The sequence below is a fragment of the Alligator sinensis genome, unplaced genomic scaffold (genome assembly GCF_000455745.1).
Source record: "Alligator sinensis unplaced genomic scaffold, ASM45574v1 scaffold87_1, whole genome shotgun sequence".
In the NCBI taxonomy this organism is placed as follows: domain Eukaryota; kingdom Metazoa; phylum Chordata; order Crocodylia; family Alligatoridae; genus Alligator; species Alligator sinensis.
In genome coordinates, this window is record NW_005841929.1 from 3,487,720 (window position 1) to 3,503,308 (window position 15,589).

General features: G+C 47.7%; 1 protein-coding gene across 1 annotated transcript in view; it reads left to right on the forward strand.

The window, feature by feature from the left end:
- Nucleotides 1–15,589, forward strand: part of NINJ2 (ninjurin 2) — an 84,723-nt gene that overhangs the window by 63,632 nt on the left and 5,502 nt on the right. The window contains exon 2 of the mRNA XM_025198819.1: nucleotides 13,846–14,077. Within this exon, the coding sequence (XP_025054604.1) occupies nucleotides 13,846–14,077 (232 nt within the window). The remainder of the gene's footprint in view (nucleotides 1–13,845; nucleotides 14,078–15,589) is intronic.

Below are 15,589 nucleotides of genomic sequence, written 5' to 3' on the forward strand. Positions count from 1 at the left end.
TGTGCTAGAAAGTTCCACTGTACCGAGGCACTCAACTAATCAGTTCTGACATGCCCCCTTGCCGACGGTACAGCTGGAATTTGAAGCACATGCACGCCGTCTAACTCGTCACTCCTCTCGAGGGGTAACCGGCTATATACAAAAACATACAACGAAAAAAGTTCGTCCTCAACGGATCGAATCAAATAGTAACCAATACAAACACAAACACACATAAGTACATTGGTTACAAAAAGTTCAATCACGAGGAGTTCAACAGGTGTCATGGCGAAGTCACACGTCAGACCTCTGAGTCTTCTCTTCCTCTCTTTGGGTCCACCTCTGACACGTATCCCGAACCTCGAACAAAAAAAACTGCAAAGAAAGAATCCTTTGAACAATTAATTAACTTATATTACACTTTCCTCTCTTTGGGTCCACCTCTGACACGTATCCCGAACCTCGAACAAAAAAAACTGCAAAGAAAGAATCCTTTGAACAATTAATTAACTTATATTACACTATTTATATGGAGTCGCGCGCGTAACGGGACAGCTAATCAAATCCCCTTCGCGGGTTCCCACTCTCTCCCAAGCACACGATACAAGTGCTCGGACACAATTCAACTCTGGACGATTCTCGCACACCCGCAGATGCACCGTCACGAATGACGATCCACACGCGGACGCTGCGTGATCTTGTCCATGCTCAGTGAGATGAGGACGTCCCAGACTCGCTGTCTGGTTCCCCCGGACACTGGAAACCCAGTTCATAGGCCAGTTTCCATTGGAGTGAGCCAATTGCCAGCTGCTATGTAGGAATAATTTGAAACCGGCCAATGAGAGTATGCGCGTTTGCATATGAGCGGCGGGAACTTTTCCACGCCGGGGCTCTCCACCGTGCCAAGAATTCCCCTGTCTCACCGTGCCTTGTGCTAGAAAGTTCCACTGTACCAAGGCACTCAACTAATCAGTTCTAACAGTGACCACCTACAAATTCATTGTGGAGCGGCAGCAAGGAATAAGGGATACTCTGTTTAAGAGGGTGCACCTTGCGGTTATTAGGAACAATGGCCATAAACTGACAGAGAGTAGATTTGATTAGACATTAGGAAAAAATTATTTACAGTGAGGATTGCCAAAATCTGGAATGGGCTTCCAAGGGAGGTGGTGCTCTCCCCTACCTTGGAGGTCTTTAAGAGGAGACTGGACAAGCACCTAGCTGGGGTCATCTGACTCAGCGCTCTTTCCTGCCCAGGGCAAGGGGGTTGGACTCGATGATCTACTAAGGTCCCTTCTGACCCTAAAAATTATGAAATCTAAGAGAGTGAAGCTGAACAGCAGAGCACATGGACATAGAGTGCACAGAGCACTAGAACCCTCTCCCATCCCCTCTTGTGCTAGAGTAGTCACATGGTGACTGTGTTACAACAAGGCAACATAAATAACGTATCACTCAAATAACCATCCTGTCAAATATATAGTAAAACAGTTATGTGTATTTATGATGCTGAATTGAAGCTATCCAGGAATCAACTGACAGGCAGCAGGGCTGAGCTGGAGTAAGTAGTAAACTACAGTAGTAAACTGTACCCCCAGTAAATGGAACACAATGATTTGTACTGAATGCTACTATCCATCTGACACAATGCTACTGTCCATTTTTGTCTGCAGATATTTGATTTGAAATTACTGTAGATTAAAACAGATTCACAGTACATGTACAACATCCCTTCCCTCCCTAGCACTGCTTGTGCATACTGTGGCCTTAGCTACCTTTGCCAAAACCCTCATTCAGACCTACACCTTCTTGCCTCCCTCTTCTACAACTGCTGAAATCTCTTTCCAGAACCCATGGCCAGAATACTAGTAGATGTTCATGCATTTCAGAGCCAGCAGCAAAGTTGTCCTTCCTGCTGTTGTCAGTGTTTAATAGCTTATAGCGGCAAGGAATTTATTCAACTGTGTGTGTGTGTGTATGTAATATATAATTACACACACACACACACACTTAGTATTTCTCTAGTGCTATGTGGTGATCTCAGAACTTCACAAAGGGGACGAATCTCATTAACTTTCTTTTACTGACAGGGAAACTGAGGCACAGAGTGATGAACTGATATACTCAAGGCTGTCCAACAAAGAAGTGACACAGATTAAACTAAACTCAGGTGTCCTGACTAAAAGGCCACGTCCTGTCTGCTGGGATGTTTCAGTGTACCCTGCTGTTCTAGTGACGTAGCTGCCAGAAGCTCACAGAACGCTCTCAATGTCAAAAGTAGCCCAGACCCTCTTCAGCAGACCCAGACACCATGAGATATGGGAAAGGTTCAGATTCAAAGCCGGACTTCGCAATTAGGCATTTCCAAAGAGAACGCACTCAGCCTTTGGATCTGGCTCCAATCTGTGCTGCTCGGGCCCAGCTTTTTTTAATATTTTGCAGTGCAAGTCATCCAGGCTTGAGGATTTATTCCTCTTAGCATATTCAGCTTTGTAAGCACAATGCAAGTAGTTACTGTTGTGCCTCCCGGCTGCTCTTCCATTTTTTATAAACTCATTTTCTGGGCTAACCTACTTTTAATTTTTCTTGCAAAGCTCGATAGCTGTTTTTAGTCCCCACTTGCTTTCTTAAGCACAGGGATAAATCTGCTCTGGGTGCCAAATAGGAGTGACTTGAATACACTCCAGCTCCTACATCCTGGCTTTGGATATAATTGTTTTGGCTAATCCTTTTCAGTTCACTCCCAATTCCACATATTCAAAGTGTTTCCCTCCCCACATACACCCCCAGCTGCCTCTGTCCAACAAAGATCCCACATTAGCAGACTGCTGTTGTTGGTGCCAAGCAGTTCTTTCACATCCACTCTATTAGTTCCTTCTGAATCATGGAAATGAGCTCTCCTATTAGTACCACTGTCCCTCAAACCTCCTCCCCACAGCATCCCAACTTCCTGGGATCCAATTATATGGGAGAGACAATTTTCTCCTAAATCCAGCTCAGCCCTGCTGCCCGTCGGTTGATTCCTGGATAGCTTCAATTCAGCACCATAAATACACATAACTGTTTTACTATATATTTGACAGGGTGGTTAGTTGAATGATACATCATTTATGTTGCCTTGTTGTAACACAGGACACCATGAAAGGCAGCTGACATAAAATGGCTCCAAGAATATCATCGTGTAGCGGTGCAGAGTGCCATTATGCGTGAGAAAGGAGAGAAGGTGCAGCTGCAGAAAGGGAATACAAGGGAGTACACAGCAGGAAGCCAGAACTCAGTGGAAGGGGATGCGTGAGAGAGAATGTGGGAAGGGTACAGTACTGGGTGAGAGATAGAAGGTGATGACAAAACAGTAGGACAAGGGAGGGAGAGAGGAAAGAAAAAAAAATCACAGAACGTGGAGAAAGGGAGGGGATCAGCAACTTATACCAAGATAAAAATACAAGTTGAGAGAGAGAAAGAGGCAGAACACATGCTCAGTGTGAAGCGCAGGTATCTGCAAGTTGTGAGCGCACCCCACCTCCCAGCCAGCTGGGAAGTGGAATCTTATTGCAGTGTCACCCGGAGGGCAAGGGCAAGCAGAGGAGTGCGAGTTCATGTGGAGCTGTGTTACTTCACAACTCACCCAGGCAGCTCTTCTCTGTTCCAGCCAGCTAGCATTCCCTTCTGCAAGCCATAACCAGATATTCACTCCCAATCTTTTATCTTTATGTGGTGTTAAATTTCCATTTCAGTCTCCTGTTCCTGGCTATCTGCAGTGCAGTAGGACACAGTTGGAACTATCACACCAGGCTCTCAGCTGGTGTAAATTAAGGAGACTCCATTGATGTCAACCGATGAGAATTTAGCTTGTTGCTTATATCACAGCACCGAATGGGAACTGTAAGGCTCCACTGTGCTAGGCTTTGTGGTGCTATAAAGGGGACATTCCCAGCCTTGGCACTTGTCTACATTACTGTAACCACAATTGTGCTCCGGGGGGGTGGCACCCCTCTTGGTGGCCATGCAAACCTTACCCTGCTCCAGCTCTAGGGTGCCATGCTTTTGATGCAATTGTTTGACTGGAAGGGAGGCTGCCTAATAAGTCCTAGAGCAGGGGCGGGCAATTATTTCAGGTGGAGGGCTGCTTACTGAGTTTTGGCAAGCCATTGAAGACCACATGACAGGCTGCCAGGGGCAGATAACTATTAATTTTCTAAATTTTTAGGGGCCCCGCAGGCCGCATTTTGCCCACCCCTGTCCTAGAGTGAGCCCCAGTTCCTCTAGATGCCAGCTAGTTCTCCCAGGGCACCTGTTAGCCTTAAGGGCTAATTACACAGCTCCAACCACCCCTTACAACATGCCTAGGCCTCACAGAAGTTACCCCTTAATGACTTCAGGGGACACTTGGCTCCAATCTAATACCAGGCCACCTCAGGCCTTTATAACCGTCAGGGCCCCAGCCTTCCTAGCCTCAACCTCTTCTTTTGCTGGCTCCCTTAGCCTAGACCCACTGTGCCAGACCTGACTTCTGGGTCCCAGCCTGAATCTTGTCCTCTCAGGTTGTGCTTTAGGCCACTGGCTCTCATCTCACCCTGCTAGGGCTGTCTCCACCCTGCCTCGGGCACTGAACATACTCTGGCTCCATCTGGGCCCTGGTCTCACCCCTCTAGGGCTATTTCTGCCCAGCCTCAGGCACTGCTCTGGCTCTGCCTGGGCCCCTGGCCCTGGTGTCCTTTGCTTTGGGTCCCTGGCTTCTGTCTCTGTACCTCTCATGCACAGGACCCCCCCGATCCTGGCTCTGCCCTCTCCAGGCACCGAGCTCCCTGCCCCTTGTCCAGCTCCTGTCCCAGCTGTGCGGGCCGGGAGCGGTCCGAGGCTTTCGGGGGCGCGCGGCGAGCTGTGGTCAGCAGCCCTGGCACGTGGGTCGGGGAATTCGGCACGGCGGACTAGAATTAGGCACGGACGCGTAGCGGTTGATTAAAGATTATTTTACTTACACCGTAGATGGTCGCGGTGCAGGCAGGAAAAACTTTGCTTAAGTTGCAGTTACAAAACTCGCTCAAACAAGACCCGTAGAAAACTCGAGCCTCTTAAACCCGGAAAGAGCTCTGGATACACACACACACGAAGTTTGCTAGGCTCCGTGGACTGAGTGCGCAGGGAAGGGTACATCGAGGGATCAGGCGGCGACGGGGAGAGGCTAGAGGTTGATCAGGCCCCTATATCCTTCTCTAAGGCACACGCGGGGTTTGTTAAGCTCCACAGTGCTTAGAGTTCTCCACGAGATGGTTGTGGAGTCCTCCTAAATGAGGTCCTCCTCGGAGATCTCCAACTTGGGCGGAAACTGCTCAAGCCTCTTATACAGCTAGCAAGCCAATCGCTAGCCACCACGTGGGAATAATTTAGAAACAGCCAATAGTGGGACACAAATTTGCATGCGAATGGCGGGAACTCCTTTGCACCTGGGTTTTCTCTATGCAACTGAGAATTGCACCCTGCAAAGAAAGCTCCTCGTGGTGGGAAATAATTCTGCAGTGCCAAAGCGCACACAAAATCATACCCTTGGGTCATGACATCCCCCCTGGCTGAAGGCACAGCTGAATTATACCACATGCTCGTCACTCGGGTCGCCAGTAGCTCTTATAATGGGTCGTTGAACTAAACGGGTAAACACAAAATCAGCTAACATAAGAAGTTCGTCCTCCAGGGATCAAATCAAATAATAGCCGGCACAAATACATACACACATAATCAGATTCATAACAAAAAACTGCACGATCAGGGCTTCAGTGGGCGTCATGGCGAAGTCGTGCGTCAAGCCCTCACTTCTGCCAGCAAGGCTTCAGCCTTTCTTTCTCTCTCTCTAGCCTTGGATCTTCCCCTCAGGTCTGAGCCCTGAATCAAGGCCCCTTGCAGGACTCTAGACATACCCCGGGCACTCCATGGTGGATTAAACCCTGCTAATGCAGGTCAGGCGTCTTACTGTGCCTTCCACTCACTTCCCTTCCAGCCGTTCCCAACCCACCAGTTGAAACTGTAACCCAGTTTCTGGCAAACAAACTAAGCCCCCTCTGGGTCCAAACAGAAATAATAGCTACCTGCCTGCATAACTAGGCTTCCTCTTACCTTAGGCAATATTCCCCTGTAAGGCATCAACACTGTGGGCATGTTTACATGTGCTCCTGACGCAGCACGGGGCACTTTTAGCAAGCTGCACTACTTAAAAGCGCCCAGCACTGTGTCGGATACAGGTGTATAAGCGGCACAGCACACTTCAGCGCTTAGAAAGTGGCGGTGGTGCGCTTTGAACTAAAGCACATTGAACGTGTTTTAGTTCAAAGCACACCACCTGCCATTTTCTCAATGTTGATATGCACTTATACTCCTGTACCTGACGCAGCGCTGGGCACATCAATTATGTGCCCTAGCAGGCTTGATTAATCAAGTCTACTTCAATGTGCTGGATTTCCAACATGTCAGAGCAGACTTGCTGCATGTGTGTATGCGCCCTGTTTGCCTTCCCGTGCCTGCTTGGAGAGCTCCGGCGTTCCCCTTGCTCTGGAGCGCTTGCCTCAGTCACCTCCAGGCCCTGGGTTCATATAGCTGGAAGCCATGCCCCATTTGGTCATGCGGCTCCCTGAGCTGCCAGAGGTGCTTACCGAGTGGGTTTGCTGACTAACCTCCAGTGCAGCTTGCTGCTGCTGATCTCACTTCTGCAGCAGGACCCGTGCTTCCCAAGCACTGCTGGATTATTGCAGAGTAACCAGCTTTGTGATAAGCACTCCTAGCTTCTGCTGCTTCTCCTTGTAGCTAGCTCCACCTGCTCCTTTTTTTGTCCTCAAGTAACAGGAGCCCTCTGGCTTTCTGTTACAATTACGAGCCTGCTGGCGCCACAAGGGAGCTGCCAGACTGCATCTCTACCTGCATAGCTTCTGGCAACTTCACGTGGCTCTGCTGTAGCAGCTGTGCCACCAGGGCCTGGGTTGGAGCCTGGGAGTCACCAGGTGCTAAAGAGACCATGGCTTCTGGCAGAAAGTATAGGTGCCCCTACAAGTGCTTTCTAGCAGCTCCCCTGCAGCAGCAAGAGCTTGATGTCATTTGCTGAAGAGACTGCTGCGCTGGTGGAAAGAAGGGATCCTGTTGTTGATCCTGCAACAACAGGATCCCTTCTTCAGCTGCACTGGAGGTTTGTGGGTGTACATACACTTAAAGCTCTGCCAGAAAAACTATGTTGTGTAGCTCATGCTGAAGTGGTGGCCGGTGCCAACATGGAGGGGCTTGCACACACCCAACTTGGGCTTGCTGACAGACCTGGGAGTTTGCCAATGAGGCTGCGCTAGTCTTGTCCCCAGCAGCTACTCTCAGACATGTCAGAATTTGAGGACTCTAAAGCAGGTGCAGAGGGAAGAGCCCGGAGCAGCCTTCCTGTCATGCTCCTGGGTGTGGGACTCACCTGTAGAGGTGGGCGGGTGGGGTGGCATCATGCCTTTCAGTAGTAGACTTGCCAGCACCTCAGCGTAGACAAGCCCAAAGAGGCTTCTATCTCTGTGTCAGACAGGATGCAGGGAGGAGATAAAACAGATGAATGGAGCACAGGTCGGGGGAAGGTAATAAAATGAATGGCATTTAACAGAGCTCTGGGAGGCTCTGCTGGACACATGGCCTAGCTGTCTGCCTCTGAGGAAGAGCTGACTCTAACTCTTCAGGCTGCTGTCAGCCCACTGGAAACTTGCTTTTTGTTTTAAGTCTCCTCCGAGGGCTTGGTTTCTTAGAATACTCCCTGACACTTTGGCAGTGCTGCACCTATACTCTCCAGGGGATCTCCAAAATGTCTCAGACAGCCTGTAATTGAGGCCCCCGTCCACGACGGTTATGGGCCAGAAAGTTATGTTGGGCCTCACCCAACATGTACTGAAGTCAATGGGCCTATTTGGCTCTGGACAAGAGTCTTAGTGAGCAGGACAGATGGTCCACGTAAACAGCAAACTGCTCCGTCTGACCACTCTCAAGTGCCCCAGACTGACCTACTTCAGAGTTTGGACTGGGCAAGCAGGAATGGGGTGTGCTGGGGCCTGCCCTGACTGGGGAACACTGCTGCCATAGCCTACAGATGCCCACGGGCATCAAGGAAAAGATGGGCCAAGGAGGCTCAGCTTATCTTTTGCCAATAACCTCCCTGACAGGGTCTACTGTTACTACTATCTGCTAACCACTGCCAATGTACAAAAAGACAATCCCTCCCAAGGAGCTCACAGTCAGTCTGGTTATTAACCACCTGCTGTTGTCTTTGTGCACACACCTTTGTATAAGTTCAGCCTGGTCATCTGGGCTGTGCAGGTGTGGGCTGCTCTGTCCATACATATGTGCACTGCCAAGCATATCTTCAGTAGGTATGCATGGTTTACAGGCTATCTGAAGCAAAGGTTTTTGGTTTGGTTTACCGGGGTGTCACTGACCGTTTATATGAAGGCATGTCAGCCAGGCCAGTGTTCAAACAATCACCCCTAGTTCCAAATAAAGGGTTTGGGAACTGCTAGTACTCAGTAACTCTGATCCACATCCCCTCACTCCAAATGTCTTAAACTCAGGACTAAAAATAGAGGCAGTGGTTGACTGTGTGGCCTTTAGTTTCTACATCAATCGTTAAATTTGTAAAATAGTCATTATGATACTCTTCCCACCTTGCAAGACTCTGAGGTTTTTTTGTTTTGTTGGTTTTTTTTTTAAACTTGGTCAATTAATGTTCACAAGATCATTTTAAGTTGTCAGTCAGAAAATGCTGGAGACATTAAATAGTGCTATGTGTGCCCAGTGTTTTCTCTGCATCTCTTGGTTTGTGTGTGCATTTGTCTGCGTGCAGATGTTTATCTGCTGAAGCTGTATGCAGCATGTCTATGCCTTCCTCTGAGTGCGTGTTGCCTGTGCACACGTCTCTCTCACTTTGTTTTATTTGGCATTCCCTAATGGCTCATTTGGAACGAATGGCCAATAATATCTCTCCTCAGACATCCCCTCTGCCAGCAGAGGCTTCTCATTCACATATTTTGTTTCCTGACTTTCGTGCTCACCTTCCCCAAGGAGAGGGTCATATCAAACAGACATACAAATAGGGCTGACCTGAAAAAAAATCCATCACAAAATATTTTTTGATGTAAAAGGGGAGGAAAAAGTCTTGTCTTTCTGTTAACTTTTTTCCATGTCCTTTTTGAGCTGAGACCAAAAGCCTGAGCATGCTGGCCAAAGTGTTTTGATGAAAAAAACCCAAGGTTTCCTACAGAAAGCAAGCACTATTTGTAAACAAATTGTTTAGTAAAAACAAAAAAAACCCAAAAGGCATTTTCCTTTAAAAAACTATTTCAGTGGATAGTTTTCTACTAGCTCTCCTTGCAATGGAGTTCTTTTAAAAGACTCAGCCTAAAAAGGCTCTTCAGTGTGCCCTCTTGTGGCCACAGTGAGCATATACTGTCATTGGAACTGGACAATTCAGTATGCTAGTTTGTAATGACTTAATTAATGGAATCCACTAAATCTCAATTTGAAAATAGGTTTGTTTTTTAAAATAAATTAATGAAATTTTGCAAAAACCCAATCAACCGATGCTGTCCTTCACTTAAAAATATCACCATGATGTGATCACCAATATGACATTTATACAAAAGGGCAGTTCCCAAAGGTCACAGGCAATTTTGCACAGAAGTTAACAATGTTGTTTTGGAAGGAGTGTGGAGGAAGCATTGTTTAATATGTAATGTTGTCATAATCAACAAATAAAACACAGGAATGGAAGTCATAAAATTTGGTTTCTAGCTCCAACATGACAAGCTAGTCATCAAACTGTACAAGCTAGCCAACTGAAAGAAACACTTCTGTGTGTTTCAGTTCCCCTGTCTGTAAAAGAAAGATAATGTAGCTCATGCATCCCTGGAAAGGGTCCATATTGGTAGTTGCTATTTGTTATTATATCCAACAGTCCAACTTCTGGAACAATACCAACTTTCAGAGAATCATTTTGGTATTTGATTACACTACAGTGAATTCCCTTCATTGACACAAGGCTCAAAAATTTCCCAAACCCCATGCCATAGGCCTTGGACAGGGATCACTGACTGGACCCTTCAGATTTTTGGCAGTGACCCCGAGTACTCAGAGCCAATGAGAGATCACCCACTGAAGGTATAGCCCTTTCTTTGGTCCCACTCCCCAAACCCAGAATTGGCATGGCTCTCCATCCATGCAAAAGATGCCCATTTCCTCCATCACCTGTTTCCTCCAAGCACAAAGCTCAGCAGGTTTTAATACTGCACAGCATCAAGCTGCTGCACCAGCTTCAGCACCCGCTTCAAGAAGGAAATGATTTCATTCAAACAAACCCAATTCCTTTTCTATCTCTGTCTAAGTGACTGGAAACAGATGGTGCAGCCTACTTGTGCCAGTCACTTTGTTTGCTAGAAGCACTGTCTTGTTTGGTTAGCTTCATTGTTCTCACATCCTTAACTCATCATTACATAAAGGAACCTACAAATGCTCAGTGTTACTGTACTGAGACAATGGGCTGCCTCTTCTGGCAGGAGAGAAAAAAAATAAACAGAAGGAAGCCACATAAAAGGAACCACATACAATTGTTTCCACCTGGCCTTGTATAGTCTCCAGACTATTGCACATGGATCCGTATTGCTATATCATTCTAAGGCATCTGGGTCTGGCTAATCTGTTTTAGCTGTGGAACACTAGGACACGCTCCCAGCTTAGCCTTTGGGCTAGGGACAGAAATTACACATAAATCAGTAAAAGTGATCAGAAACTGGTTCAAATCTGTAACACAACAGAAATTCAGTGCACATATACGGCTTTCAAAATGGCTGAAACCAGTATAAGGTAAACCTGGATAGATGCAGCATCAGACTTAACTGATTTAAGTTTTGGCCCAAGTGATCTGCTCCAGCCCAGAAGGGAGGCATGCTCTAGTGCCCCCTGGCATCTGGCCTGGGCCACTGCAGGCATGTGGCTACATTTCCAGAAACAAAAGAGAATGTCTGTTCACTTGCTTATCAGTTCAATCTATGCCGCTTAGACTAACCTGCAAAGACTGAATTGATTTAGCCTCAGGCTTTTTGACTGTCTATACTTAACCTTTGACTGCCTCTTTTCCTTGGTGGAGGGGATGCCTCCAAGCAGTTGCTCTCCCCTCTGGACAACAAAATCTGAGACCTCCTGAGCCCCTTCCCACTCAGGGCAGCACCCCCTCTGAATCATCACCCAGGACTGGGGCCCCACTGGGCCCTAGATGACCTAGTTTATACTCCTACTCTGTATATAGGGAACCATTGTTCCATTGGGGTATATGAAGAGCAGAAAGACTATTGAAGTCAACAGCCTTCACTCACTTGATGGTGGCTCTTAGCGGAGCTCTGCAATGAGATATTAAACACCTTCTTCAGGTAGGGCCACTCTCTGGGACACTGTGAAGCAGGCCACCCTTGTACAAGTTTAATCTCATGGTCAGCACATATTGCAAAATAGGATTCTCAATTTGATAGAGATCTATTCCACATTGAGACCATAGTACCTACCTGTTAAGATAAATGGAATAATAGCACTGTGAACCAGTTACTTCAGCTCTCTCCCCTGGATTTAAAGAGCCAGTCAGCAGGAGATCCTGCTGGAAAAAGCTGGCAACAACTTTAAAACGGGGTGGTTCCATAATAGCTAATTTGTTGGCTTGGGGTAAAGAGCTTGATTATCCAACTTAATGAAGGTTTGGGCTACAGGTGAAAGGACAGCCCGAGCTCTTCAGAGTTGGGGCCCAGTATACTATGGACTGAAGCTAAATTCAACCTTGTTATTTTGTTATGGTATCCTGTTGATATATCTGCCTCCTTCATGACAGGTATTGTTCCATTCACTTGAGATTTTCTACCAGGTAACCATTCTCCCAGTGAAGAACTAATTAAAGAATTCTGTTTTTTCTCTACCAACTACTTTTCCCTTGTGCTAACCTGAGGCAGCCTTCATATAGGTCAGAGCACAGCCAAGGGGTTCAGTCAGCATGGCTGACAAAAGACAGGGCGAGAAGGGAGCTGATGGGGTATGGGAGTAGGTAGGTGTGCTTCTGGGTTGGGGGCAAGGGAACCCCTGAGGCACGGGGGTCCAGTGGCACCGGTGAGAGCCCCGAGGCATGGGACCAGGGCAGCAGTGGCAGGATTACCATGCTGTGAGACTTACCTGCAATGCTGTGGTGTCCCTCACCACAGCCAGCAGGAGCCCGGAGACAGGATGAAGAAAAAAAGCTGGCGCCGGCATGGACGCGCTTTGTAAGTGTGTGCCAGTGCCTATTCGCCAGCTGGGGCAGTGAGGCAGCCATAAAAGCCCTATGCTCCAGTCTGACAGGAAGGAAGTCCCCAGCAGCCGAGGGCAGGCTATGGCCAGAGTGGAGGACCGGAGGAAGATGGTTAGTGGCAGCCTCCATGTGTGGGGCTGCTGCCACACATTGACTTGGCAGAGTCAGTACACTGACATGAAGTGAAGACCAGGAAGCCCTGCTGTGGAGAGGGGCAAGAGGATGACAACAGACCTACAAGACTGAACAAGGATGACAACTGGTAACAACACGGCATCCATGCTACATCAAAGTAACAAAGGCTTGGTGCTAGGTGGGGTGCAGCGGAGGTGGAACCCCCAAGATCCTTGTGCTAACAAGTGACCTTGGCAACACACCATTGAGCTAGGAGCAATAGCAACCGCCAAGATCAAAATTTCCATCAAAGACATGGCAGGAAAGAAACAGCGGTGGTCTAGGTAACTAGTGCAAACTGTTGGCCCACAGGACCACGGTTAGCTTTGGGTGGCTAGAAAAGCCAAAGCGGGGGGCACCAGACAGGCATGGCAAGTTACAGCTTCCCTTTATCCTGTCCTGCTAAGGGGCAGCCTGCAAGCCTAATATAGCTGGCAGAGCCCTATATGCTCCACTCCCACAGATGCCTTGCCTACTGCAGGACTGTTACCCAAAACATCTATAGTTCCCAGCATCTCTATGCCTTACACTTCATCTATTAAAAGGTATACCAGAGGGTATATACAGTTGCTGAATGACTCTGCTATCACCTAGAGATATGCATGCATGCTTGCAGGCTCATTGTGCCTTTTTTTTTCCAAACCTAACCTTTTAGATGAGGAAGGTGAAATTGTTTCAATAGGAACATTGGAATGATCATGCTGGGTCAGACCCATCGTTCATCCAGTCTAGTGTCAGTCATTGACAGTAGCCAACCCAAAAGCAGAGGAGGTGCATGAGAACCTTGCAGCTGGCTTTCCTGAAACATCTTGTCCACAGGGAATGCTTCTTCTTCATCCCCTATTAATTTCAGGTTTTTCTGAAGAATAAGGATTTAATAATAAAACTTTGAGTTTTGTTAGTCCGCATTATTGTAACACTGCATATTTTGCCATCCAATTATTTTCTAAGCCAAAGTTGCTATGCTCTTAATTTTGTGTCATTGAGTACCACAGGTTGATTATGTGCTGCCTTTTAATGGTTTCGGTTTCACTGAACGTCCCCTCACAAAGCTTTGTAAAGCAATGGTGTGTGGCTGATCCGGGGCCCCAGTCAGCAAATAGAACCACATCTGGCCCACAGGGCTCCTTAGGGGTCTGGAAATTTGCTGGCAGGAAAAGAGAGCAGTGTTAATTGCCATGACTCTAGCAGCATTAATTGCCGTGGCTTCCATTGCCCCCCTGGCACAAAATATCTGGACCCATGGAGAGCCAGATGACAACTCCATGTGCTGTATCATGGTCACTGCTGTTTTGGGGGATCCCCCCACTGTGAGGCAAAGCTCAGTGTGTTTCTTTAGGAACCGTACTGATTCTATTCTCCCTTCTATTCAGGGGGGGAATCCTGGCTCAAGAAGGGACAATCCAATCAACATCAACCACTATGCAACCAAGAAGAGCGTGGCAGAGAGCATGCTGGACGTGGCGCTGTTCATGGCCAACGTTACACAGCTCAAAGCAGTGCTGGAGCAGGGGCCTTCATTCCAATATTATGCTACCCTGGCAGCTCTCATCAGCATCTCTCTCTTCTTCCAAGTGGTGATTGGAATTCTCCTTATCATCATGGGTAAGATAGACTCTGAGCTGTGTTCACTTTTGCTGTCAGCTGAAACCAGGGTCATGACAGGAGGAGTGGGCAGCATTCTTTCTTCATAACTGAAATTCTACCAGATGCATTTTTTCTTCCCCAGTGCTTAGCTAAACTGAGCTTAGTTATGAATTTTATTGCTCCCTTACACCTCTGTTTTCCACATTGATGCATCTCTGTAACAAGGAGAACTGTATTTCTGTCATATTCCCACACAGTATCCCTGTTGTGACACCAACACTATTTGCACACCACCCTCCCTCAGCTTCCACTCAGCAACCCTACATCCTGCTCTCCTCACTCCTGTCCCTATCTTGTGGCCTACCAGAATGGTACAGCCTGAGATACTCACCAACCCTTGTGTTTAACTGCCCCCACACTTGTACATGTCCTGTACATACAACAAGTAATGTCAGCCTCCAGGGTATGAGGCCTCTCAGTAACACCAGTCCCAACCATGTGCCTAAGGCTCTTTGCTTGGAAATTTCTGTTCTGCCAGCACACACACCTTCTTCTTTTCCCAGCACCATCTCTGTTGTACTCTTTGAAGGGGGAGATAGGGAATCCAACAACTGCTACACGCCTTCAACACCAGCTGTCAAACTACCTTGTCCAAGGCTCCCACCAGTTGCTGGAACCTGTCAACGAAACACATCAGTTGCTCTCTCACGTGAATCTCCCACTGCACTCTTCAGCTGTAATGAACTGTTGGTGGAAGGCTGCCTAAGGCCTTTTCTCTGCATTTTTCTTAGCACAGACCTTTGCAGCCCTGACCACCCCTTTGCTGTCATGAGGGCAAGATCAGTGAGTGCAGGCTGGTCAGTCTCTACCCTTGTCTGCCCCCCTCAATTTTCTCCAATCCTGTTTGTGCCTACTCCGATCTTGCCTTTGGGGTTTGCAAAGAGGGCTACAGTCTCCAGAGCTGTCTGGATCTCTCAGCCTGGAGCCTCCATTCAGTTGAATAAATGATCTGTGTTTATCAGCCCTTCTTAAACACAAGCCCAGCTCCTATTTGGTACTGTCAGCCACGTTGATACAAAGTGTGCCTATGCTATAAGCAGCAGTAACTCTCTCTCCCTCTCCCTCTCTGTCTTTTGGGTAGTGACTCTCAACATTTTTAGAGATTCAAAGTCCTCTCCATCACTTTTCTGAATTTAGCAGCAAAGCATTTCAAAAGGCAACCGTGCGGGCCGGGAGCGACCCGAGCCCTTTTCCGCGCTGCACGCGGGCTGTGGCCAGCAGCCCGGGCACGCCGGGTCGGAGAGGGAAGGCCGTTGAGCTGGAATTAGGCACAAACGCGTATCGGTAGTTTTAAAGATTGTTTACTTACACTGAGATGGCAGTGGTGTAGGCTGGGAAACTTGATTGAGTTGCAGTTACAGACAGACAACACAGACGGTCTCGTGGAGGTTGCTAGGCTCCACGGTGCAGAGCTCCGGATGCTGTGGGTGAACGAGCCACCAAAATAGAAATCGTAAATACGTCTTATAA